This window comes from Phytophthora ramorum, assembly GCF_020800215.1.
Source record: "Phytophthora ramorum isolate Pr-102 chromosome Unknown Phyram_PR-102_s0005, whole genome shotgun sequence".
Lineage (NCBI taxonomy): Eukaryota > Oomycota > Peronosporomycetes > Peronosporales > Peronosporaceae > Phytophthora > Phytophthora ramorum.
In genome coordinates this window covers 2,134,390-2,158,176 of record NW_027150651.1, presented here as the reverse complement: position 1 = coordinate 2,158,176, position 23,787 = coordinate 2,134,390, and the positions used below count along the sequence as shown (strand labels likewise).

At 52.9% G+C, this 23,787-nt stretch overlaps 10 protein-coding genes across 10 annotated transcripts; 5 read left to right on the top strand and 5 right to left on the bottom strand.

Annotated features, from left to right (window-relative positions):
• Nucleotides 1–26: 26 nt before the first annotated feature.
• Nucleotides 27–1,454, top strand: KRP23_6389 (U3 small nucleolar RNA-interacting protein 2; the record flags this gene model as incomplete). Its single annotated transcript, XM_067891575.1, has 1 exon — nt 27–1,454. One exon carries the CDS (start codon nt 27–29, stop codon nt 1,452–1,454), a length of 1,428 nt encoding a protein of 475 aa, XP_067745918.1.
• Nucleotides 1,455–1,635: 181 nt separating this feature from the next.
• On the bottom strand, nt 1,636–2,058 carry KRP23_6388 (uncharacterized protein; the record flags this gene model as incomplete). Its single annotated transcript, XM_067891574.1, has 1 exon — nt 1,636–2,058. The coding sequence occupies one exon, from the start codon at nt 2,056–2,058 to the stop codon at nt 1,636–1,638; it is 423 nt and encodes a 140-aa protein (XP_067745917.1).
• A 393-nt stretch (nt 2,059–2,451) lies between these two features.
• KRP23_6387 (Actin-3, muscle-specific) lies at nt 2,452–3,801 on the bottom strand (the record flags this gene model as incomplete). Its single annotated transcript, XM_067891573.1, has 1 exon — nt 2,452–3,801. The coding sequence occupies one exon, from the start codon at nt 3,799–3,801 to the stop codon at nt 2,452–2,454; it is 1,350 nt and encodes a 449-aa protein (XP_067745916.1).
• A 267-nt stretch (nt 3,802–4,068) lies between these two features.
• On the top strand, nt 4,069–5,457 carry KRP23_6386 (putative secretory pathway GDP dissociation inhibitor 1; the record flags this gene model as incomplete). Its single annotated transcript, XM_067891572.1, has 1 exon — nt 4,069–5,457. One exon carries the CDS (start codon nt 4,069–4,071, stop codon nt 5,455–5,457), a length of 1,389 nt encoding a protein of 462 aa, XP_067745915.1.
• Nucleotides 5,458–5,783: 326 nt separating this feature from the next.
• Nucleotides 5,784–7,968, bottom strand: KRP23_6385 (Protein argonaute MEL1; the record flags this gene model as incomplete). The annotated part of the gene is made up of 3 exons (XM_067891571.1): nt 5,784–6,381; nt 7,347–7,687; nt 7,750–7,968. 3 exons carry the CDS (start codon nt 7,966–7,968, stop codon nt 5,784–5,786), a joined length of 1,158 nt encoding a protein of 385 aa, XP_067745914.1.
• Nucleotides 7,969–8,545: 577 nt separating this feature from the next.
• On the top strand, nt 8,546–11,904 carry KRP23_6384 (Kinesin-like protein KIN-14N; the record flags this gene model as incomplete). Its single annotated transcript, XM_067891570.1, has 10 exons — nt 8,546–9,094; nt 9,163–9,315; nt 9,387–10,265; nt 10,329–10,415; nt 10,493–10,734; nt 10,803–11,016; nt 11,093–11,280; nt 11,356–11,422; nt 11,485–11,604; nt 11,704–11,904. The coding sequence occupies 10 exons, from the start codon at nt 8,546–8,548 to the stop codon at nt 11,902–11,904; spliced, it is 2,700 nt and encodes an 899-aa protein (XP_067745913.1).
• Nucleotides 11,905–12,137: 233 nt separating this feature from the next.
• On the bottom strand, nt 12,138–13,590 carry KRP23_6383 (uncharacterized protein; the record flags this gene model as incomplete). The annotated part of the gene is made up of 6 exons (XM_067891569.1): nt 12,138–12,185; nt 12,274–12,459; nt 12,545–12,718; nt 12,778–13,149; nt 13,205–13,357; nt 13,417–13,590. 6 exons carry the CDS (start codon nt 13,588–13,590, stop codon nt 12,138–12,140), a joined length of 1,107 nt encoding a protein of 368 aa, XP_067745912.1.
• A 222-nt stretch (nt 13,591–13,812) lies between these two features.
• On the top strand, nt 13,813–16,031 carry KRP23_6382 (uncharacterized protein; the record flags this gene model as incomplete). The annotated part of the gene is made up of 3 exons (XM_067891568.1): nt 13,813–13,951; nt 14,028–15,045; nt 16,019–16,031. The coding sequence occupies 3 exons, from the start codon at nt 13,813–13,815 to the stop codon at nt 16,029–16,031; spliced, it is 1,170 nt and encodes a 389-aa protein (XP_067745911.1).
• A 5,459-nt stretch (nt 16,032–21,490) lies between these two features.
• KRP23_6381 (Ethylmalonyl-CoA decarboxylase) lies at nt 21,491–22,474 on the top strand (the record flags this gene model as incomplete). The annotated part of the gene is made up of 1 exon (XM_067891567.1): nt 21,491–22,474. One exon carries the CDS (start codon nt 21,491–21,493, stop codon nt 22,472–22,474), a length of 984 nt encoding a protein of 327 aa, XP_067745910.1.
• A 49-nt stretch (nt 22,475–22,523) lies between these two features.
• KRP23_6380 (uncharacterized protein) lies at nt 22,524–23,576 on the bottom strand (the record flags this gene model as incomplete). The annotated part of the gene is made up of 1 exon (XM_067891565.1): nt 22,524–23,576. One exon carries the CDS (start codon nt 23,574–23,576, stop codon nt 22,524–22,526), a length of 1,053 nt encoding a protein of 350 aa, XP_067745909.1.
• Between the last annotated feature and the right edge of the window lie 211 nt (nt 23,577–23,787).

The following is a 23,787-nucleotide window of genomic DNA, read 5'->3' as shown; positions in this document are numbered from 1 at the left end:
GCCAACCAATACATTAGCCATTCGCGATGAAGCGCCGTGTTGCGATGAAGCGCGGCTCGGCCGCCCAGCCCCAGCGCAAGAAGCGCGCGCTTGGCGACGATGCTTTCGACTGGTCGGGCAGCAAGGGCGACTCGAACGACGTGATTGCGTCGGAGAGCGATGCCAGCGAGCAGGCGAGCGACGCCAGCGAGGACGAGGACGACGAGGAGCAGAAGGAGACGGCGCAGGAGACGCGGCTGCGGCTGGCCAAGGAATACCTGGGCAAGATCACGGCGCAGGAGACGGGCGGCACCGACGATGAGCAGGAAGAGTACGACGGCGGGGTCGAAGACCGCGTGGGCGCCAGACTGCAGCAGGACGCGCTGGAGGCCATGGGCAAGCTCTTCAAGAAGGTGGCGGCCGACTACGTTGACTTCGAGTTCGACGCCGACTCGACCAAGTTCCTCAAGGGCCACCGCCTGCCTGTGACCAGTCTATGTCTGCTGGAAGACGGCAAGACAGCATTTTCGGCGGCCAAAGACGGCTCGCTGTTGCGTTGGGACCTGGCAGCGCAGAAGAAGAACCAGCTTAAGCTGCCCAAGGACGACGTCGCCACCGACAAGGTCAAGACGGACAACGACCGCTGCATTTTGGCGCTCGCGGCCAGCTCGGACGGGAAGTTTGTGGCCAGCGGAGGCCGCGACAAGCTCGTGCGGGTGTGGGATGCGGAGAAGGGCGAGCTGCAGGAGAGCTTCGCCGGACACCGCGACGCAGTGTCGGCGCTAGCATTCCGTCTGCGCTCGCACTCGCTGTTCTCAGGCTCGCTGGATCGCTCTATTAAGCATTGGAACCTTACGGAGATGGGCTACGTGGAGACGCTGTTCGGCCACCAGAGCGAGGTGAACGGACTCGACAGTTTGTACAAGGAACGCGTGGTGAGCTGTGGCCGCGACCGCAGTGTGCGTATGTGGAAGATCCCGGAAGAGACGCAGCTCGTGTTCTACGGCAACTCGGGCTCCATGGATTGCGTCAAGATGGTTACGGACGAGTACTATGTCACGGGTGGAGATGATGGTTCCCTCTCGCTTTGGTTTAACGGACGTAAGAAGCCGGTCTGCGTGATCCCCAACGCTCACAATGGTAAGTGGATCAGCAGTCTGGCGGTCATGCCGCGCACGGACCTGGTTGCGTCCGGATCTAGCGACGGTCAGATTCGTTTGTGGCAGGCTGACCTGCAGGGACGCACGCTGGTACCTGTGGCTTCGATCCCGCTGGAAGGCTATGTGAATGCGCTGTGCTTCGACGCCAAGGCGCGGTTTTTGCTTGCAGGCGTTGGCCAAGAGCACCGCCTTGGCCGATGGGAAAAGTTGAAGGTCAAGAATGGCATAGCTATCATCGCTTTGCCCAGCTTAGATGGCGAGCAGGAGGAGAAGGACGAAGAGGAAGAGGAGGCGGAGAGCGACGACGAGTCTTAGGTGCGCAGTTTGCGCTGTTATCACCCTCTTTTTCTTCATAATAGCATGTTTCTGCCTTTGCAGCCAACCCAGTTTACTACAATTTCGTTGGGGTCAACAATCATGTCAGGAGCTCAGACATTTGCGGCTAATACGATGTCGCTTTCATTGATGGCAGGGTATACAAGTGCTAGCTAACGTTCTAACCGAAGTGAATCGAGGACACGCCGCCGGGAGGAGCGTGGATCCGAGTAATGCGACGGTCGGTGAGCACATTGCCAGCATTTTGGTTAGAGCCGCAAGCGTACTGGTTTGACGACGACGCGCCTGCGCGAGCCATCGGCTGGGGTTGCTGGCCCGCAGGAGGGTTGAAGTTGCTGGGTGCATCATGGTAGCTGCCGCGGCGATTGTCCTTTGCGTAGGGGTTTGCCAGCTCAGGGCTCTCCACCTTTCGGCGCGTCGAGTGACGTTCGTGACCAGCGAACGGACTCGCGCCGTCTCCTCCGCCGAAAATGAGCGAGCCCACCGACGAGCCTCCTCCTGGTGGCGCATGCAGCCGGGTGCTGGGCTTGTCTCGCAGGAAGTTGTCGACGTTCTGGGTCACCTGGTAGCCGGAACGAGCCATGGTTTTGAAATAGGCGGACAGGGGCTGGAAGGTGGAGAGGACTCGGCAAGTTGAGGAGTGAGTGACTTGGTAGCGTTGGCTTTTTCTCTTAGCCTGTAGCCCAAGCTGGCGCGTCGAAATAGAACTGCGACCGGGAGCTTGGAGCTGGTAACTTGCTTCCAAGGGCTAGCTTGCCTTCAAATAGCAGAGCACGTGCCGGATTCCGAGCTGTTGAAGGCATTAGGGCCCTCCTCGCGCAGGAGATGGCACCATATCTCGCACGAGAATAGCTGGATTATAGGCTTCACCTCAACCCTGTAGAAACTTACACGGCGTTGAGAACCAAACTACCTGCATTGGCCAAGACGACAAGCGCCATTTAGTTACCAGCACGCCGGTTGCTGCGCTGGTGGTCTAAGTGAATCGGTCCGCGCACAGCGCATGGGCACCGACTTCGTCAAATTCGCGCTTGGAGACCCACAGTTGCTGGAAAGAACCTAATGACGCCAAAATGGACCCGCCAATGAATACGCTAAATTGCCGCTCGATCTTCGTGACAGTCGTGAAGCGGATCTTGAACGTGCTGGGCACCATCTTCGTGAGCTCTGTGTGCAGCCGCTCCGTGATTCCGGGTGTGAGGCTACCTCCACCGCACAGGATAATATTGGTCAGCATATCTCTCCGCAGGTCGGCGTCGCAATGCTGCACAGCGTCGTAGAGCATGCGGTGCAGACCCTTCGCCACAACCTTTGCCGCTGCGGCAGCATGCTGCTCATTCTTGAGCACAGCACCACCGAAGTTCTTCGGGTGCAGTAAGAACTCGGGAACCTCATACCGTTCTTTGCCTAGCACAACCATTTGTCCGTCGGGTAACTCATACTGCTGTTCCGTAATATCCAACGGCTCGGGTTCCGGCGACGACGCATTCTGGTCGTGACCAGGTGAGTCCCTGTGTTCTGCTTCCAGCGGTGTTGGCGACGTCACGCACATAGTCTCCCGCATATCCCGGAACAAATCTGCTCTTGAGTACTTGAGATAGCTCGCCGGCATTGCCGGTTCTTCTGAAAACGGAATGGTCTCCAACACTCCCGTCTGCGGGTTCATCTTCCTGGTAAACGTGCCTCTCGGTCTCACCGTCACTGGCTTTGGCTTCTGCGTGACCACCAAGTGCTCCAAGTACTTTGACAATTGATTGCACCCCACTGACGAGTACTGTGCGGGTCTCTCCAGTGCGTACCCGTCGTAGACGGGCACGACCCGCGACGCTCCTGCTCCGATCTCCGCCACCAGAGCCAGCGAACGCCCAAAGGCAAAGGCGTCCAGCACCGCGTCCTTGGCCATGTAGAAAGCCGGCACTTGGAAGGTCTCAAACATCATCTCCAGGTACTTCTCGCCGTCCCGAGACGCGGCGTTGTGCAGCGCGTCATTGGCGAAGCACGAGGCCGCTGACGTGATGACCGGGTGGCTTTTGGCGTCCACGTGCAGCCGCTCGAAGGCGTGGCCCCAGACCTTCTCCAGCGCGTCCCAATTGGCCACGGCGCAGGCCTCGATGGGCCGCGCTACCTCCAGATCGCGTCGATGCCACAGATCCCCGAGCACCACAGAAAGCTGCGACGCATCTGCCGCGCCTTTGGGAGGCGGGGGACGACGTCCCACGACGCTCGGCAGCACCAGCTGTGGCGTGTCCTCGCCCGCCAGCCCGAACTTGCTCAGACGCGTGCCCACGTCGCCCACTACCGCCTCCACATCGTCGCCGCAGTACATCTCGTCTGCGAATTGAAACCTGATGGAGAATTAACTGATATACATTCGAACAATACCGTTAAAAAGATACGAATTTTGACTAATTGAAATTCGTATTAGCAGCAGTCTCCGGATTGATCAAAACGCAGTGTAATTCAATGCTAGTTTGTCTAAAACGTAATCGAATTTCGATTGGTCAAAATTATCAGTTTCTTCCAAGGATCGGCCCCCTCATAGTCGAACGATCCCGAGCGGCGAGCAAGCAAGTAGAAGAGCGACACACTGAGCATGGCGGAGGAGAGCAAGCTGGACTTCTCGTGGCTGCCGCGGGGCACCGAGGCGCTGGCTGATGGCGAGTACGACGTGATTGTGCTGGGCACGGGTCTGAAGGAGTGCATCCTGAGCGGCCTGCTGGCTGTGAACGGCAAGAAGGTGCTGGTCGTGGACCGCAACCCGTACTACGGCGGTGAGTGCGCGTCGCCCAACCTGACCAACCTGTACAAGAAGTTCAAGCCTGATCAGGAGCCACGCACCGATCTGGGCGCCGACCGCGACTACAACGTGGACCTGGTGCCCAAGTTCATCATGGCCTGCGGCAAGCTCGTCAAGATGCTGCTGCACACCAAGGTGACGCGCTACCTCGAGTTCAAGAACGTGGACGGCAGCTACGTCGTCAAGGGCGGACGCACGTACAAGGTGCCCGCCACGGGGGAGGAGGCGCTGCGCTCGTCGCTCATGGGGATGTTCGAGAAGCGCAAATTCCGCAAGCTCATCATGTACATCTACAACTATGAGGAGGACGACCCCAAGACGTACGAGGGCATGGACCTGTTCACCCAGCCCATGAGCGAGCTCTTCGAGAAGTACGGAGTCGACGCCAACACGCAGAGCTTCATGGGCCACGCCATGGCGCTCATGCGCGACGAGTCGTACCACAAGCGCCCCGCCATTGAGACGGTGCGCGCGATCAAGTTGTACGCCTACTCGTTGGAGCGCTACGGCAAGTCCCCGTACATCTACCCGCTGTACGGCCTGGGCGGCCTGCCCGAGAGCTTCTCGCGGCTCTGCGCGATCAACGGCGGTACGTTCATGCTCAACCGCTCGGTGGACGAGATCTTGACGGACAAGGACGGCAAGGCGTGGGGCATCAAGTGCGATAACGAGGTGGCCAAGGCCAAGCTCGTCATCGGCGACCCGTCGTACTTCCCAGCACAGAAGGTGCGCAAGAACGGCGTGGCTGTGCGCTCCATCTTCATCCTGAACCACCCGGTGCCCAACTCGAACGACGCCGAGTCGCTGCAGATCATCATCCCCGCCGCTCAGGCTGACCGCCACAACGACATCTACGTCGCCGTGGTGTCGTCTGCCCACTGCGTCGCGCCGCAGGGCATCTACATCGCCATTGTGAGCACGCTCGCGGAGACCTCCGTGCCGCTGCAGGAGCTGGAGCCCGGCGTCAAGCTGCTGGGTCCGTATCTGGAGCGCTTCGACGCCATCACGGACATGTACGAGCCCGTGACGGACGGCAAGGAGGACAACTGCTTCATCAGTGCCTCTTACGACCCGACGAGCCACTTTGAGACCACGTCGGAGGACGTGTTGGACCTGTACAAGCGCATCACTGGCGAGGATCTCGACATGAACATCAACGCCGACTCAACCGACGTGGACCAGTAAAGAGCGCAATAAGTGGGTGAGGTTGGAGGCGATCACTGTCGGCTTTGCGGGCAGAAGGGATCAAAAACCGACCAGTGAATCGTCCATTTGCCTGGCTTTTGTAGCGCCTGTGAGAATTTCAATAGTATCTGTTGAGAGTTGCATGTATACAGAACGAGGCCAAAACACAACCAGCATTCAAGATCAAAACTGAATTATTGATCAACTTGGTCGCCGCGGTAGAAGTGATCAATCATCTTCGCTGGTCAGCAAGAAATATGCAGGCACCACGGATGGCGATTGCCTTTCCTTCTACTCCTTTGCACGCCACTTAAAGATAAAACATACTACGTAGTATCACGTAGGCCATTGTTGTGCACGTTCGTAAACTTGAAGCTGGAGGCACCATCCGAGTTCTCGCTCAAAAAGATATCAGCGCGTTTAGCAGCCAATTGCGCATACTGCACCGGCGAAGGGAGTGACACGGATCGATTGCAGCGCGAGAACGTGTAGCACAGGTAGTACGTGAGGCGTTGAATGTCCTTCGCCGACATGTTCTCATCGTGGAGCACCGTGTAATGCCCGGCACGGTCGTGCCTGTGACCGTACAGGAAAAAATCAAATCGATGCGGGTTGACTACGCCGGAGTCAATCACTGTACCATGGATCGCATTGCCCTTGCAGTCAGCGTCGCGTTGGTTCACCGGAAACGTGCGCGCATGGTGCCGCTTGTTCACGATGGTGAACGTGACGGACGGCGTGTTGCCTTCCGAAATCATCTTGCAGGCCTTGCGAAGAGCACGCATCTCGGCCTGCAAAATGACATAATACTGCCCCTCGCTCACACCATCACGGTGGTAGATAACATGTTCCGGCTTGCGGCTTGTGCTCTTGTAAAACGCCAAGAACAGCTCGCGCAGCATGTGCGGCAGCTTCTGGATATCACTGGAAGCCTTTTGCGCAACCACTCTAGCAACATACTTTGCCGAGTAGCGATCAAGCGAAGGAACAACAGAAGCGATCGAAGGTCGTTCGCCCATGCCGGGGCGTGGGTGCTCCACATGAGTGCCAATGAGAATCGTGGGCGAAGTTGTTAACCAACGGCAGTTCCTCACACATACTCGAGTTTTTTCCGCCCAGCTTCATGTTCATCTTGAGGCAGACGTTCGCGCAGTACTGATCCATGTGGATCATGTGCGGGTTGCTGTCCTCAACCGTCAATCCACTCTTGCTAGCCATTTTCACTAAGCTGCGGACAAATCTCTACACATCACTGTCGCCAGCGTTGGCAGTGTTCACGACACCCCAGTAACGGAGGAAAGAGCCTTCCAGAAGAAGCTTGTCCCTCAAATTCTACTGGCCCCACGAGGGCCGCTCCGACACATTCGCGTACTGCACAGCGGGTGGATCCATTAGCCGAGCCTCCGTCGTCTCATAACGCTGGCCCACCTTCATGCCAAATGCTGCCAGGTACGGGTCGTTCTCGAAGCCGGTCCGGCGAACTTGGTCCATGATGTATCCTTGCGACTGCGCGGGGGCTGACTGGTTTGGCGCACGATTTCGGCAGTATCCATCTCATTTATGGTGGCGCAGCGTTGTCGAGGTACCACCTTGCACAGCTCAATCGGCAGCGAAGTTTCCTTGCCCGCTCGTTTGCTGACAACGTTCACTAGCGGAAGTTGTGGGTGACTTAACTGCACGTCGTAGCGCTTGTTGAAGTACTCAGCCACCGTTCGCGTTTGAGTAGTACTCCGAAAGCGATTTTGTCGTGATCGTCCCAGCGAGCTTGATATTTACGACAAATGTGCGACGGAGGAACAAAGTCTTGGAATGTGCTTTCCACGATAGCATAGCAGGCGCATACATGGCAGACATACCGTCATGTACAACGCGGATACCTGCAAACTCACTCTCGTATTGATGGAGGGCAGCGGTGATCACATTGCGCATCAGCGAGGGTGGGAGGGACGTTCCGGGCGTAGTTCACGCCAAATGGTCTCATCATTTTGGGCTCCAGGTGTACTGCCAGAAGGACAGTACTTCGAGTCCGCTGTGACGACAGGCGAGCACTCGACATCCTCGTGGTACTTAAAACTTTCTGCTGGAACCGCGTCCAGCGAGACCAGGAAGTAAACTGCATTAACTTGCCACCTTTGGCGACGCCCGGGTGGCGGCAAATAAGAAACTCATGCTGCAGTTCTGGGTCTGCAGCGCTAACTTCGCGCACACCCGCGCGACCGGTCCACTCGTCCTGGAGACGCGGATCAGCCACGGGATCACCCAATGCCTCATACCCGGACCCAGTCACCGTACCGACACCGGGACCGGACTCTCCACCGCCGCGACCCTCACCTCCTCCAAAGCGACCACCACCATGTCCATGATCGCCGTCACAGTATCCACGATCATCACGGCCGCTATAGCATCGTCCGTCTTCCCCACAACCGTAGCTGCCACTGCCTCCACCATAACCACGATTGTCATATCCACTGCGGCTCTGATCGTAATCTCCAAAAGATGCGGAGACTGCATAGCTGCTCCGACTGTCGTAGCTCGACGATTCCGCGCAGTACGCGGCATAGTGAGACGGTTGACAATATGACCATCACAATCGCGACAAGCACAACAGCACCGGCCAGCAAGATGAAGATGCAGGTACCTAACGTCACTGTCTTCAGAGTCGTTCATCGCCTTTGAATAGGAATGGTCTCCGAGGAAGGCTCATTGTGGCAGCAATTTGCCACCCGTTACCGGATTCAGCTTGCAGCAGCCTGAGGCATTTCGTCCACCATAGACGGGCTCGTAAAGCTTCGAGTTCTCCGACGTGTGCCAGTACTTCTTCATCGACCGCAGCAACGTTGAGCGTGATTATCCCCCTGTCCTTCAGGTGAGCGAGGAAATCAGTGTGAGTGCGTAGCAGCCATTGGGGTCTTCCCTGCTGCTCTCCTGCCGTCTTCCATAGGGAACAGGCCGCTAGCGAGCCCTTCATGACTTGTCCCATTTCGGACCAAAATGCGGCATAGCTCCTGTCAATTATTGTCCGCATACTGGATCCAAGTGTACTTTATCGGTTACAAATTTCAGTTCAAAATCCTCCGAGGTGCGCGCAATGGACTCGGACCGCTCGCCGCTCTACCAGGCGGGCAGTGGCAGCGTGCTGAGCCACTTCGCGAGCATCGCGACGCCCGATGTGGGCCGGAAGAAGAGCGAGAGGCAGCGCAGCTCCATAGGCGCGGCCGCGTCGCCCAGTGTAGGGCCGCTTTCCGTCCCGCAGCCCACCCGACAGGAAGAGCCAAAGGTGTTTGACGACTTCGTGATGGACAACCAGACGGAGAGCAGTGGCCGCAGCAGCGAGTTGAGCGCCGAGACGGCCGAGCCCAAGTCTTTCACCATGAGCTTCTCTCCGCCGCGCCACAACGTCAAGAATTCGCGGAGAGGGACGAAAAACACTACGGAGACGTCCACTGCAGCTTTTAGGGGCTCCAAACAGGATATTAGTGCGAGTTACAGGGCAGAACCTCCGGCGGAGACGGTGGAAGAGGAGAACTACTCGCCTTTGGCGGTGTCGGTGAAGTTTCTCATGAGTAGGGACCCCGAGGAAGAGGAGAGAGTGCTGAACGCCAAATCGGACAGGGACAAGGCTTACTTGTACAAGAAGGTAGGAGTGTATTTAAACGGATGCTGCTGCTGGTGAAGCTGAAGCTGATGCTGGTGGATGTGGTGTAGAGGTATACGGATACGTACGAGCACGCGGTTGCGTTGCTGAAGCATGCGGCGACTCTGGAGCGTGAACGCTCCGACAAGCAGTCTGATCTCGAGTACTTGAGGTCCACGATCAAAACGCAGACGCAGATTATCAACACGATGAGTGATCACCAGGTGGGTGCTTTGTAGAGGCACAATATCATTGCTGTTTTCGGTGACTATATTACTAATCGATATTTGAACAGCATCCGACTGAGCCAACAGACTTCCAGCAGGAGAAAAAGATACAGGCCCTGTGCCGCGAAGTCACCGGTTTGGTGATGCAGTTGGGCCAGCGAGATAGTTTGATCAATAGCCTTCATGAAGACCGAGATCGGTCAGCGAGGGTGATCAACCAGCTGAAGTTGTCGCAGGGTCTGACCTCCAGCAATACGAGCGAGACAATGCAATCTACGGGTGGGTTGCGTGGCATGGAGTTGAAGCTTGAAGCTGCACTTCGCGAAAAGAAGGAGGCCCTGGAGCGCGAATCGAGAGTGACAGCGCAATTGAAAGATTTGCAGCTGTTGTATGAGAAGTGCGAAGCTGCCAGATCAGCGCTGTCAGATGGGTTGGATCGGGCAGAAGAGCAAACCACTGTGCTACACGCTCAGTGGGTTAAGGAAAAGAGGGGCTTGCTTGCTTCAGTAAAAAAGGATGACCAGACGTCAGCAAGAATCGCAGCAGAGTGTGAGCGATTGCGCAAGGATAATGAGGGTCTGAAGGCTTCCTTCCGGCAGTCGTCGGAGAACGACAAGAAGTACTTTGCGACCATGGAGATCCAGCTGCAAGCTGCCGCCAGATCTCAATCGCACATTGCACGCCAGGAATCGGAGCTGAAGGAATTGCGATCGCAGCTGAATACGCTGAAGGAAAAAGAGGCAAGGATAAACACGCTCGAAATCGATTTGTCGGGTACAAAGGAGAAGCTCCGGCGGTGCTTGATGCATGTGGATGAACTCGAGGAACGGCTCAAGCAAAGAGAAGAAGATATGCAAGCTGTCAAAACACAATTCCAGGAGCGAGCTGTCTTTTTGGAGAAGAGCGTCTTTAATTCTGAAGTTGTGCGAAGAAGCCTCCACAACAAGGTATGCCGCATTACACTCGAAATAGTGAGACGCTTCTGATTAAAGTTGCTGCGTGAAATGCAGGTGATGGAACTGAAAGGAAATATCCGCGTCTTCTGCCGCGTCCGTCCAGTTCTGCAGCACGAACTCGGAAGCTCCCAGAACGAGGAGGTACGGACTGCCTTTGTTTCTTTGCTTATATTTCCTTTTGTGTTGGATGATGGCTGATACAAGTCGTACACATGTAGATCTTTGCTTTTCCTGACTACCGCGGTGAGCGGAGGCAAATTGAGCTTAGTGCGAACCCGAAGTCTCATGTTGGCTACGGGCAAAATGGAACGAGAAGCGTTGTGAAGAAGTACAACTTCGACTTCGATCTTGTATTCGACAGCAAATGCTCGCAAGAAGACGTCTTTCTGGAGGTGTCTGCGCTGATCCAGTCCGCACTGGATGGATACAACGTGTGCATTTTTGCCTACGGCCAAACTGGGTAAGCTTAATCCTGGAGTTTTGACAAAATGTTTGCTTACATAGCGCATCAATGTTTCAATTGAATAGTTCCGGAAAGACTTACACGATGCAAGGGAGAGAAGAGGATTCCGAAGCTGAGCTGATGGATCCCTCTCCGGACATGGGAATTGTTGGTCGAGCTATTTCTCATATCTTCGCGAGCATTGAGAACTTGCGTTCCGGTGGATGGGATTTCAGTGCTAGTCTCGAACTAGTAGAAATTTACAATGAAACCCTGCGCGATTTACTCGCACCTGCTACGGTAAGACCTCTGTGTATGTAGCAAAGTGTGCTTGTCTGTTGCTAACACGTCTACTGTCTCTTCACTAACTGTGTAGACTACCGACAAGATTGATCTCCGATTAGATAGCGAGGGTAAGGTTGTTATGATGAACTCGTGCATTCATGAGGTTGAGAACGACCAGGACGCATGGAACCTTCTACGGGAGGCGATGTCCAAAAGGTCAACGAAGTCTACCAGAATGAACGACCGATCTTCTCGCAGTCATTGCGTCATCACATTTAGGTACGTATTTTTTCCTGCCGTCAAGAACCCGCGTACTTGGGGTCCTAACGAGCTGAACTAATGGTTGCAATTCAGGCTAAACGGGGTAAATTCGCTGACTGGTGATCAACGGACAGGCGTCATCAACTTGGTGGACCTAGCAGTACGCAATTGTATTTATTTTATTCTTGCATGCACAATACTCACCGAGTTATTACTTCCCAGGGATCCGAGCGCCTGTCAAAGTCGGGTAGTGACAGCAACAAGGAACTTCTGAAGGAAGCCACATCAATTAACAAAAGCCTTTCGGCACTTGGCAATGTAATATGCGCCCTCGCGAAGAAGGTAAGAGTTCAAAAAGCTGAGCCACTCTTCTCTTGGCGATCGGTTCACTTAGGAAACTAACACTATTGTTGTATTTGGTTAAACCTTTTGCTGATTAAGTCGACGCATGTTCCGTTCCGCGACTCAAAGCTGACACACTTCCTGAGTTCCTCGCTCGGTGGAGACAGTAAGACACTCATGATCTGCAACTTGTCGCCGCTGGGAACACACCGCGATGAAACACTAAACTCGTTGCGGTTCGCCAAAATGGTTAACTCGTGCGAGATCGCATATCCGTCCATGGTATCCAGTCGATCATAGAGGTTCAACGCATAATGCTTATAGACCCTTTTGCTCTGGGTGGTACAACTAGGCACCTCTGGTCCAAGCGGCAACTGTACCGTGGCTTTTGATTTACAAACTGATGAACGGCTCGCCGTACAAAACCCGACAGCGGGAGTTCTGGTCGATCTTCCTTTTCGGATTCTCAAGCCACCTTCGAGCTGCTTAGCAACAAGTCACTACTGTGGATCATTACATACGGCATGTATTATTCATAATCGCGAATTTGAGCGCACAGATGCAATGTCGTCTACGTATTCCTTGGTTAATGGACGAAAAACAACAAAGCTGTGAGAAACCCATACAAGGCCGAGCATTTTTCGAAAGAGAATACTCTTGTGTACGTACCATTTCGAGGAACTCCCATAGCGCTTGCGATGCGTACGGAGCCAGCATGGGATGGTGTAGCACCTGCTTCATATACATTTCTAGCCGAGACTTGAGTGATCGCGGACGATCCTTCCACGATATCAATCTCCTGTCGTCACACTCTTCAGGGGGGAGGGGGCAATCAGCACGAACTTGTTCGGGAAGCTACCACGGCACACAAAACGATTACGTCATTAATCCGCAGACCAACAAAGCGGCCACACAATGCACATCAAGGCGCATGCCATACCTCCTCGTGCAATGCCGCAAAATCACTATAAGGCCGTCGAAGGGTCCAGTGATCTTCGTCAGTCTGTACGACAATCTTGAAGGCGACAAACTGCACATTTCCCCAAATTGAAGATGTGGTGGCTGGAATCGTGACGTCAAGCATTGGTCTCTCCTCAGCGGTTTTGGTTGACGGCTGCTCAGCGAATCGAAGTCAGCATCAAAAGGTACACAAGAAGCTACAGCAGCACGCACATATGCTACAAGCTCCCAGTCCTTGAACGAGCCGTACAGGGAGGTGGGCGGTTGATGGTTCGACGAATTGAGGTACGCTGAAGGGGTGTTCACTTCTGTCGGATACGCGATGAAATCGGGAGTGACAGTAGTGGGTTTGATAAACAGGAAGAGAGCAAGAATTGCGGAAGCAACGTAGCAAACGCCACCAAACACCATGCTGGTCATGTACCCCACGTCATCGTCGTCCATACTCGACATCCCAGCGAACTGTTGGCTCACGACGAGGAAGAGCGTGGAGTCGATCCATTTGATCAGCCAGAAGAGCCGCAAATACAGTGATGGCGTCAACCCGCGACGATATTCCATCCACAAAATGCTCGAAGACGTCCCCTGTGCAGCCACTCCCAGTCAGCTAGGACCACTACCAACACCATTCAGCACCTACCCAAACCAGCGTCTCCATCATAGCGACCACGTTCTGTTGGTCACGACCAAACGGCCGATGGTACAGTAACCACGAGCAAAAAATCTCCTGGTACAGCCACTGCAGCCCGTTCAGCAGGAACAACGTGAACGACGCCGCCAATTTCCCGCAAAACTGCCAGACACAAAAAGTCAATACCTTTCCACCGCCAATTGCATCAACACTCAACGTACGTCCATAGGAAATGCGATCTCTGATAAATATGTCATGGGTTTTGGCGCCAATACTCGCGAGCCATAGACGATGCCGATGAGCAGGAACAACGCGTCTAATGCCAGCATGATCGCCTGCTCAGTCGACACGTTGTGGTCGCCCGACGGCTCCTGACTCGGCGCCACCCCCTCCATCTCTGCGCGAGCTCTACTGGCAGCAAATAGCAGATAAAACACTGACGGAGTCATCCGCCAGTTTTGGCAGAGACGACTGCGACCCATGTCTATTGTCCAGATGACTTCGACACGGCGGAAAAGTGAGCCATTAAGGAAATACCACCTGGCGATTGGCTGAAAAGGATTTTAATCGAATTTTAGTGTAGCCATGTGGCTCGCCGGTCGCAGTTCCGTTTCGCCATGGCGACCGGCAGCATGATGAAGGACTACATGCGCAGACAGCTGCGCTACTGGGTGGACGACTTCAAGGACGACATTCTGCCGCGCGATTTCCTGTCCAAGTCCTACTCTAAAACGCAGCTCTTGATCCCTGAAATTGGTGAGTGGGGATCCGTGAATTACTCGCCACTTTTTGGATCACAAGACGTAGTCTAACAGTAGTTAATTGCTTGCAGATCTCAAGCCGCACCGTGTTGCTGCTGTTCTACATTTGCCCTCTCCGTTGCTGGTGACTGCGGTGCATTGCGTTGAACTGACGATCGCGGTGCCGTCCTGGTCGGACTCGGACAAAGAGGCTGCACATCGACCTGTGCTGATCCACATGAACGAGCTGGTGGTTCAAGTAAGGAACATTTGGGAGTGCACCAGCAAGATCCGACGGACTGCCGAGGAACGCGTGCAAGCTGCGCTGCTGGAACCGGACCCGCTTGGATCAAGTGCTGCCATGTTCGAGTTCGCTCGGGACGTGAATGATCGCACGAAGTTAGTCGTAGACAACCTACGAGTGCAGATTTTTGTGGGCGGGGTGTCTCGCGTGGAGATGATTTTAGCAGATTTACATGCACGAACGACAGATGCACTGTGGCAGGATGTCAAGGACCCTACGACTTGTGTGGATTACTCTCCAGACCAACTGGTGCAAACGCGATTCAAAGCCATGTCGTTCATGCTTAGTGTTGGGATTAACCCTCCAGGGTCTGATGGAGCTCAGATGATTCATTTGATGACAAAGGTATCGGTTACTATACGAGTGACTCGCTTCTATCACCGTAATGAGCTGCAAGATTCATGGAGAGGGCATATGCAGCTTGTGGATGTGAATTTTGGCGCGGTGAAAATGGAGTTTGGTGTTGCTGATTTTATGGAGGTGTATACACTTGCCTCAACGCTCTGCAATTGGTTTCTGAATGGAAGAAGCTCCGAGAAATGCGCGCTATCTGCACCCGTTGATGGTATGGCTGCTGACCGTGAACCTCTTGGACCCGAGGCGGTTCTGACTGACCAGGCGAGCATTGAGCTGCAGATCACTTTTCGAGGCACACTCGAGGCGAAGTTAAAGTTCACTTCGCCAACAGAAGGTCCACAGGAGTTGTTCCTCATCGCGGACCGAGCGGCTGGAAATGTGATTATTCATCGACATGGTGCTCGGGAACTTCAGATAAGCCTCCATGAACTAGCAGTGAGATTCCGAGGGTATGTCGTACTTCGGCTTAAGCCTGACAGAGAGGTATTTCATCTGGAGCAACGTCACAATTCGCTCTCGGTCAAATGGCGGGTGCAAAGCGTATTCTGTCGGGTTGATGATGACTTAGCTACAGTGTTATCAGAAATGTACCAGTTTGTGAACGAAAAGGAGCAAACCATTGTGATCCGATGCGGCACTTGCCACCAACAGATCAGCCTCGACATGATCGATGTACATGTTTGTCCACCTCGAAACAGCAGCAAATCATTACCATCCACACCACTTGCTGGCCAAGCTGCTCGCAAGGAAAGCAGGAGAAGCAGTTTTTCGGAAAACTCAAGTGCTGAAAGTCCAGACTTAAATGCAGAAGAAGCCACGAGAAAGTCGGATCATGTGCATGGCCGTCCAAAAGTTCACACCGTTCTACACATGGATGAATTCGAGTTGCAGACCGGTAGTCAATTGATCCAGATTATGCTTACCCGATTTGGGGTAAGCGAGGCTAATGGGTTACTCGACCGTGAAGTGACTGCTAAGCTGTCGAATTTGCACCTGACGACCGAATCCAATGAGTTTACTGGAGATGCCCTTTTCGTACCTGCACTACCACTGGCATTCCAGATGCTCGAGTGCTCCTTGCAAGGCTGTAGATGTCTAAGGCGTAAGGAAAACATCCACGCCACACACGGAATCATCCACGGCTACCAGTGGCCTGCTCGACTTTTCCTCGACATCGCTCATTGCACAATTTCGGCGCAAAAATGTTTTGTAAAAGTGGAAAAGATTCAAATGCGGTCCAGTTTTTCTGACGGTAGTCGCGTGTGCTCCTCTTCGCAGCCCCAACTCGGATTTCATGTGAGCATCGACAAAGTCCGTTGCCTGTTAGATGAAGTTTTGTTTCGTCTTGCGCGACAAATCTGTGAGCATATCGGAGGGACAAAGCACTCCTCAATAATGACACTGTTCTTTGGAGTATTGCAGGTTCGAGCTGTAGAGTTTACATTGCAAGATGATGCACAAGTTCATGGTAAATCTTTGCTTAAACAAGCAATCGTAGTATTTGACAATCAACTGGGTTTCCTCTGCACTCAAAGCTCACTGGATTTCAAGACGATATTGAACTCTTCAACGCTGCGATTTGTACATCGTCAAGCCCCAGCGGATAGTACCATCCCGGAATCTTTCATCGTGTTGCACCAATCGGCCACGGATGGAGTTGGTACACAACCCATTACGGAGATGACTGCTAATATTAATATTGAGCAGCAAAGTGAGACTACACCAGAAGCGAATTATATCACAGAAGAGGCACGAACGACCCACGTTCATACAGAAGTTGCTGAGGTCGAAAACGCTGCTTCTGATAGTGTTGTATGCCCTGATCGTGAAGAAATCCTATCGTCATCGACTAAGCCCGAGTTTGAAAGGGAAGATGCCTGCCGATGTATCCAACGAATGGTGAGGCAAAAACAACTCGTTAGGCAAGAGAAGCAACATTTTCAGCCCGACGACTATGAACCTGGAGTTGTGAAGCTCACTCCAAGTCCTACATCGGCAATAACGGTCACTGAAACAGAAAAGGGAAGTAATAGCAGCCCACTTAACTCCTCACTTCGAAAACTGAGTTTAGGAATCCCAAGTCCTATGATGGTGCTTGGAGTTGACAATGATATAGTTGGAGAAATCCGTGGCGGAATAAGCAAACTGATGAGCCCATTGAGTCGTACACGACTACCTACAGACAGCATTCGAGGTGGAATAAATATTTTGTTGAGTCCGATCAATCGCACACTCTCGCCAACTGGGAGTGCCAAGCGTAGACCATCATTTGATTCGGTTGCACCTATGGTAGAGATTGCTCTGTATAACTCTTCAACTTCCGACGCGAGCACACGCACGACAGAGGGCTCATTATTGAAAACGACACAAGATCTACATGAAGGCTCGCCTTCAGATACTCTATGTTCTAACAAGAAACATTTGTTGGAGGAGGATATGCTGCGCATCGGTTCACACCCCACTGCTATCAGTAATACTACCCACGACTGTGAAAATGGAGACAAATCAACCCTATCAGAGGGTATTCATGAAACTAAACCGAATGGCCTTAGCGAAGCTAAACTGGCCGAGTTTCCTGATGTTGTTCGTGTACTAATTCAACTAGGCGAATGCCGTTTGTGCATACCTATCAATCCGCGTGAAAAAGTCGAGTATCTCTGTCGAGAAATTGTACGTCGTTTTAACGAATCTTTCGCGGCAAATCGTGGTTGTATTTCGGATGTATCACTTCAAGACAAGCACGGTGGGGTTTTCTCACCTTCGGATACTGTGGGTTTTATCCTTTCTGTAGCTCCAAACGAAATGTTATTCGCGTATCCCCACGAACACGACGGCCAAGTTCGGTCTCTGGTACGATTAACTGCAGGTTCATCCTCGACAATGCGATCGCAAGCTCTTCAAAACGTCAATTCATCACAAATCGGGTCTGCGGGAGGTGATACTGAGTGCATACAGTGCTCAAAATTACCACTGCCTTTAGTCATCGCTCTACTTGCAAATGAGTCGGAACGTGACTTGATCCGTGCAGGTCTTTGCGAACGATATGGCAGCATAAATGGTGAGGCGTGGCCAGATTTGGCTCTGAACGCAGCCTCCTTAGATGCCGAGAAGAACCCACTTATCGTGGAAGTTGCATGGCACGAAACATGCATTGAAGTCACCAACGGCGATGCTTTTGCGCTGTGCCGACAATTACTGGGTATGTGCACCACGCGAGCCACCAGCAAGTATGTGGGTAAAATACTTCGAGGTCGCCTCAAAGCCGATTCTAGTAACCCTTTGATCGAGTGGGCATGTCGACGGAGGCTTTCAATGGAGATTGGAGTCCACGATAGCATTCAACCAACAGAGCAAGAACAAGTGCTCAACGCTTCCTACGAGCAACTCAAGAAAGCTGTGCAAGACGCTTTTGGAGTGTACACACGGTGATCCATAAAAGGCGAAGTTGCATCTTGGCATGGGATCAAGCAGCATGCCCAACGTACACATTCCCATTAAAGATACTTGATCAAGACGGATCCTTGTTGGTTGTCTATGTGACATGGTGCCTGCCGTAGGAATTCTTATGTTGTTGTTGGTATTATTAGTGGTGCTTACAAGAGCAGAACCTGCATGATCAATCCTCGATCGCCAGTGCAAAATCACTCTCCAGTCAAGCAGATCAGCTGATATCAGCATGGTGCTGGAGAGCCGTCGTACAATTATATGCAAAAGCGGTAGCGGCGGCAACCACCAGCTCAAGACCAGGTCCATCGAGCACTCCACCGAGTCGATCACTCGCTCTAAGCGGGTGCACCATAGGCGACGAATGTTGGCAAGGCCGAACCAGCACGATTTCCCCGACGACGACAGCACTTTCATTCAGGCAGATTTGATCGAGATCTCGCTGATTGGTGATCCGGTGCCACACCGCGACGAAAGCACCTCCAACAACGGCGTGGAACATGTCGAGCAACTAATTGAAAGCGCAAAGAGTGGTGACCTTCCATCATTTCAACGGTCTTGCACTCGAATGATGCAGTGCCACCTTCGCCTCGATGCACCCGGATATATGGGCTGGACAGCAGCGCATTGGGCAGCCCGTGAGGGGCACGTCCATTTACTGGAGCATCTGGCTACATGTCATGGAAATTTGGATGCTGTTGATCGCAAGGGAGATACTCTCTTGCACAAGGCGGCTGCGAATGGTCAGCACCTTACGTGCGAGTGGCTGCTTGAGCGTGGCTTCAGCGCTAAAACGCACAACAACAACAATCTCACCCCATTAGATCTTGCTCAGGAACACATCGTAATTTCAAGGCGCAGCAATGCTGCCATACTTTGTGAGAAGATTCTTTCCAGGAGTAGTGACCATTTGAACAAACACCAATAGACAAACTTTAGTCCATATTCTGATACCATTGCTTCGTGGAGGGCGTAAAATTTCCGACAGCTCGAGTTGACTGCGAGCGATTATTGAAGTCACAGTAAAATGTGTACTTGAAGTTTTCATCCAGCTACTAATCGAGTGCTATGACGCCAGAGTGATCCCTTTGAAGCCGCCGTCACAGACGTTCAGCAGAACTTTCCCGTGTTGGTTCGCCGCCATCATTTCCGCTAGCAAACTGTTGGACGCATTGCCGGTCACCACGGTCTTCGGGTTTTGCGAAAGAGAGGCGAGTACCTCCAAGCGCTGCATGTCGAGCTCATGTGCACGATACTTTTCGAGTTTCTTCGCGGCTGCTCCTCCAGCACGCCCGACGATCTCCTTTACCTTGGCTTCTCCGCCGCTAACAAGCTCATGAAACCTCAGCCTGCAGCCCCATTTGCCATGCTGCTTCCTCAGCCTTCACCAATATAATGCCTGTGTCGGACAGGAATGCGATATCACTAGAAATGCGTTTCGTGCCAGCGTGAATCTGCTCAATTGCAAGCGAGCCCTCGGTAGCAATTTTGTTGCACTACACACGCGTTTCCTGGACTGTTCACGGTGCCGACTCGCGAGGGTAACAAATACATCTCATCGTCATCGATAAGCGCAGTATTTGCATGTTCGGGGTAGTTCACATATAAAACCAAGGCAGGAATTCATGCCCTTGTAACATCATTGATACGCTTGCAATTGCTTTGCGAGCACCCCTCACTTCGTTCACGGTGAAGAAATAAAACGACGTCGAAGCGGTTGCACAATGCAGCTTTGTCATGACCTCTACGGTGCAGTCATCGGGTCGGTTCTTAACAAACAACTTTACAATATCCACACTTCCACCGCTCCCACCCAGTGCGTGTAAGACTGACATCAGCAGTGTATCCCTCTGACCGATTAGAATGGAACCATTTGATCACCTAAGATGCCCAGAACGAGCCGCCCAACCGATAGCTTCCGTGGTACACCCTTCGGCTCTGTTGAAGCTCAGCCATTTGACGATATCAAGATGACCGTTCATAACTGCCCAGTCCATTGCCTTCGCGGTGCAACCTTCATTACGGTTTGAGTGGAGCCCTTGATCATCTCTAGATGCCCTGAGTGTGCCGCATTATCTATCGCAACCGCAGTGCAGACTTCGCTACGGTTCGAGTGAAGTCAGCGTACCACCTCAAGCTGGTTATTTCCCGCGGCAGAATTCATGGCACTTAAAGTAAACGCTGTGAGGTTGTGATAATGAAGCCAACGAACCGCATCCAAGTGACCATTCTCGGCCGCGTCATTTGCTCCCCTCCAGTGCATTCGGTAGAAGGTTTTTCGCTCATCCAGATCATGGTCTCAAGATGGCCGTTTGCCGTGGCACTATCCATAACTCGAGAAGTGCAAACTTCGATTCCATGCTCTTCCAGCCCCTTTAACATACCAGGATGCCCGTTCGAAAAAACAGACCTGAATCGCATAGGATAGATCATCCCCAATTTTGTTTAGTGTGCGCCCAGTTTGAAAATACGCTCCGCCACGTCTTGATTTCCAGCTAAAAGTGCGTTCACTTGTCCCAGGGCCCAAGTTTCTCCAGCCAACTTGGCGCGATGTTCTGGCAGAATTTCAAGAGTATCTGGACTCCCTTCTCTGAACAAGCTCGATAAATCCGCCTTCTCAGGTGCATCCAGGCCCTTTTGCCCCAGCAGTCACTTCACCACCTCCATTTTATCATTGCGACCGGCTGCTTTTTGAGCTTCTCTCGTTTTCGCTGGCGTCTTCCCTTTCAACTTGTAAGCCCACTTTACCATGTCCAAGTTACCAGCATTGGCAGCAGCAATGATCCACATTCTTCCATTGTTCTGATCCGTGTCAGTCATGGGCTGTAGCCGCTGAACAACACCAATGCGGTTTGCGTTTACTGCAGCGAAAATGAGAGCATGTCGCCAAGAAATGTCCTCACGCTTGGCATGCAGTCATTGCAGAACCGGTAAATGTCCGTTCTTCACTGCGTTCTGCACTGCTTTGCGGGGCATGAAGCATGCCGTGAAGTAGGCCGAAAGCCACTGCACCACCGGGGGGTGCTCCGCTTCGCACGCAGTTAAGAACTGGATCTGTCGGTACAGAGGATCTCTCTGGCCGTCGCCTTCGCGTACGGAGCGACAATACGCTGCAGGAGTCGCACCGAGCTAATGGAACTCGCAAAAGCCACGGAGCACAAGCGCGAAATGTCCAGGAACGCGTCCAGGGCAGAAGCAACATGCGGAAGCGACTGCAGACGCGGACGCACGCGCTCGCAGACGATTGACACGCTAGTCAGCAGGACATCGCTGGTCCCAGTCTTCTTGGAGCATCCGTCATTTACCCAAATCAACAACCATTTCTAGGTAATTTAGAATGTGGCTAGTTGGCTTAGTGGAATTACGAAATTGATCCTGATGTTGAACATGGTCATTGAGATGCTATCCGGTACACGTTACGCGGCTCGGTGGCGTCGGTTGCCGCTGTCAATGCGCGCTGGATCGTATGGAGCGAAGGCAGCGACATTCCAGCGATGTCGGGGCATGTTTTCGTTTGTGAACAACGCGGATCAAGAGCGCGTCGACCTCGTGTCTCGAAGTCGCGAAGCGCTGCGACAACTGGGTAAACATGACGACCTCGTGACTCTGCATCTGCCATTTTCTCCGTCTTCTTCGAGGGCGGGGGATATACTAACGCGACTACCGCTTGGTCTCGAGACGCTGCAGAAGACGGCCCTGCTGGAGGTCCACAACCCTTCGGCGCGCAACGCGCTGAGTGGCAAAATGATGGCGCAGCTGGCAGATATCGTTTCCGTATTGGAGGACCCTCAAGTGCATCAAAAGTTGAATACTATCGTGTTAAAAGGCACCGGCGGCTGGTTCTGTGCCGGTGCGGACTTGCGAGTTGCGCAGCAAAAGCTGAACTCGCGAGAGGCGGGAGCAGCAATGGGAACGCTGATGGTGGATACCTTGACGCGCTTCCGACGTCTGCCCCTGATGAGTGTTGCCATCATTGAAGGTGGCGCTATTGGGGGCGGAGCGGAGCTGGCGACGGCGTGCGACTTTCGGGTTATGGAGAAGAATTCAGTGATTCAGTTCGTGCAGTCGCGTATGGGGGTTGTTCCTGGGTGGGGTGGAGGTGCCAGGCTGTACAAAATTGTCGGGCGTCAAAATGCGCTCCGCTTGCTGTGCACTGCGGAGAAGATTTCACCTGAACGTGCGATGGAGCTGAAGCTGGCCGATGACGTTTTCAGTGCTGCGAGTGAAGAAGACTTAAACTCTGCCATCAGCGCATTTGTGGAGCCGTTCGATGGGGTCGCAACTCCCGTCTCGCACGGCGCAAAACGGGTAATCAACAACGCAGATGATGTGAGTGTGGACGTCCTCGAATACGAACATGATGTGTTCAAGACATTATGGGGAGGCCCGGCCAATCTGGAAGCTCTGAAGAAAGCTCTGGCCAAGAAAAAATGACCACCAGTAGTGGAATCAGTGATCTCTGTTTATCGGCTACTGAAGAATGTTACGCAGTTTCGTCTTCCTTGCCCACCTTTGAAGGAGACTCTTTCTGAGTCTTCAGGGTATGGTGCGTCAATTTAAGCAGAAATGAGCCGCGTACGTAAGCCCCGTTTGCTTTGGTTATTATTGCTCGAGCCTTCTGTCTCAGCTCCAGTTCATTTTCTCGAACAACGTTCTGTTTCAGTTGCATGGCGCGCTGTTGCTCCCACTTCACGCGGCTGTATTCCATGTTGAGCTCTCGAATATGGTCCGGAGCAATTGCTAGTCTCTTTGGGGTGTTGTTGTACCACCGGTTCTGGCGTCTTTGGCTTGCAACCATTTCTGCCTCTTTTGCCTCTTGTTTGCGTCGACGGTTTGCTATTCGAAGATGATCTTGCGCAGATAATCCAGCGACCCCGAGGGCCTTGTACATCGCGTCATTTGATCTTCGGACCTCGCGACGTTTTTGAGTCCACGCTGATTCCAACGCACGTTCCTCATCTGCTTTCAAGGTTTGCCGCCTTCGAAAGTCGGAAATGCGCTTGGCTGCTACTCGAGCCTGCAGTGCACTAACATCATGTTTTGATGTGGACTTGGCTTCGTGAATATCTTTGGACACCGCTGAAACCATAACAGGAATTGGTGGTGGTGGGGTTTGACCTCCATAGTGCTGACCATGGATCCGGATCAACTTGAGTAAATGTTGCGCTTCCACCACGCTCGACAAGTCGGGAGGGGAAACTTCAATATCCGGGATTAATTGTTGAGCTGTGCTGGCCTTTTCATCTTCCATGCTAGGAAGCGAATCATCTGATGTTGGTGCTTCATCCGACATGTTGCCGTCGATCTTTGCTTTCGGCTTTTTGTGCCTAAAGTCGCTTTCAGATGTCGTCAACTCATGATCAGTAGATATCACAGGGAACCCTGACATCAATCCTTCATCCTGCGTTGGTTCTGCTTCACGAGTTAGGTTGTTTTCGTCGCCTTCCAGTGGATAAACTTGGCCGCCGATAGCTGTTTTCTTGAAAGGTTCCTCGGCTTCCCATTCTTCTTCGTAATCGCCATCTACGCTCGTCATTTGGACTGCAAGGCAAATGCGTCAATGGCGAGAGGTACTTTGTCAAGGCAAAGCCTTATGCACTCCGTTCCCTAAAAATTGTACTCTCCTAAAAATGGCAGCATCCTACAGCAGAATCCTATTACTTCGACAGAATCTGTTGAACGGATGTGCTTCGGTGGAATCTGTTGAACGGATCTGGGAGGCGGATAAGAACATTCAGCGAGCACAT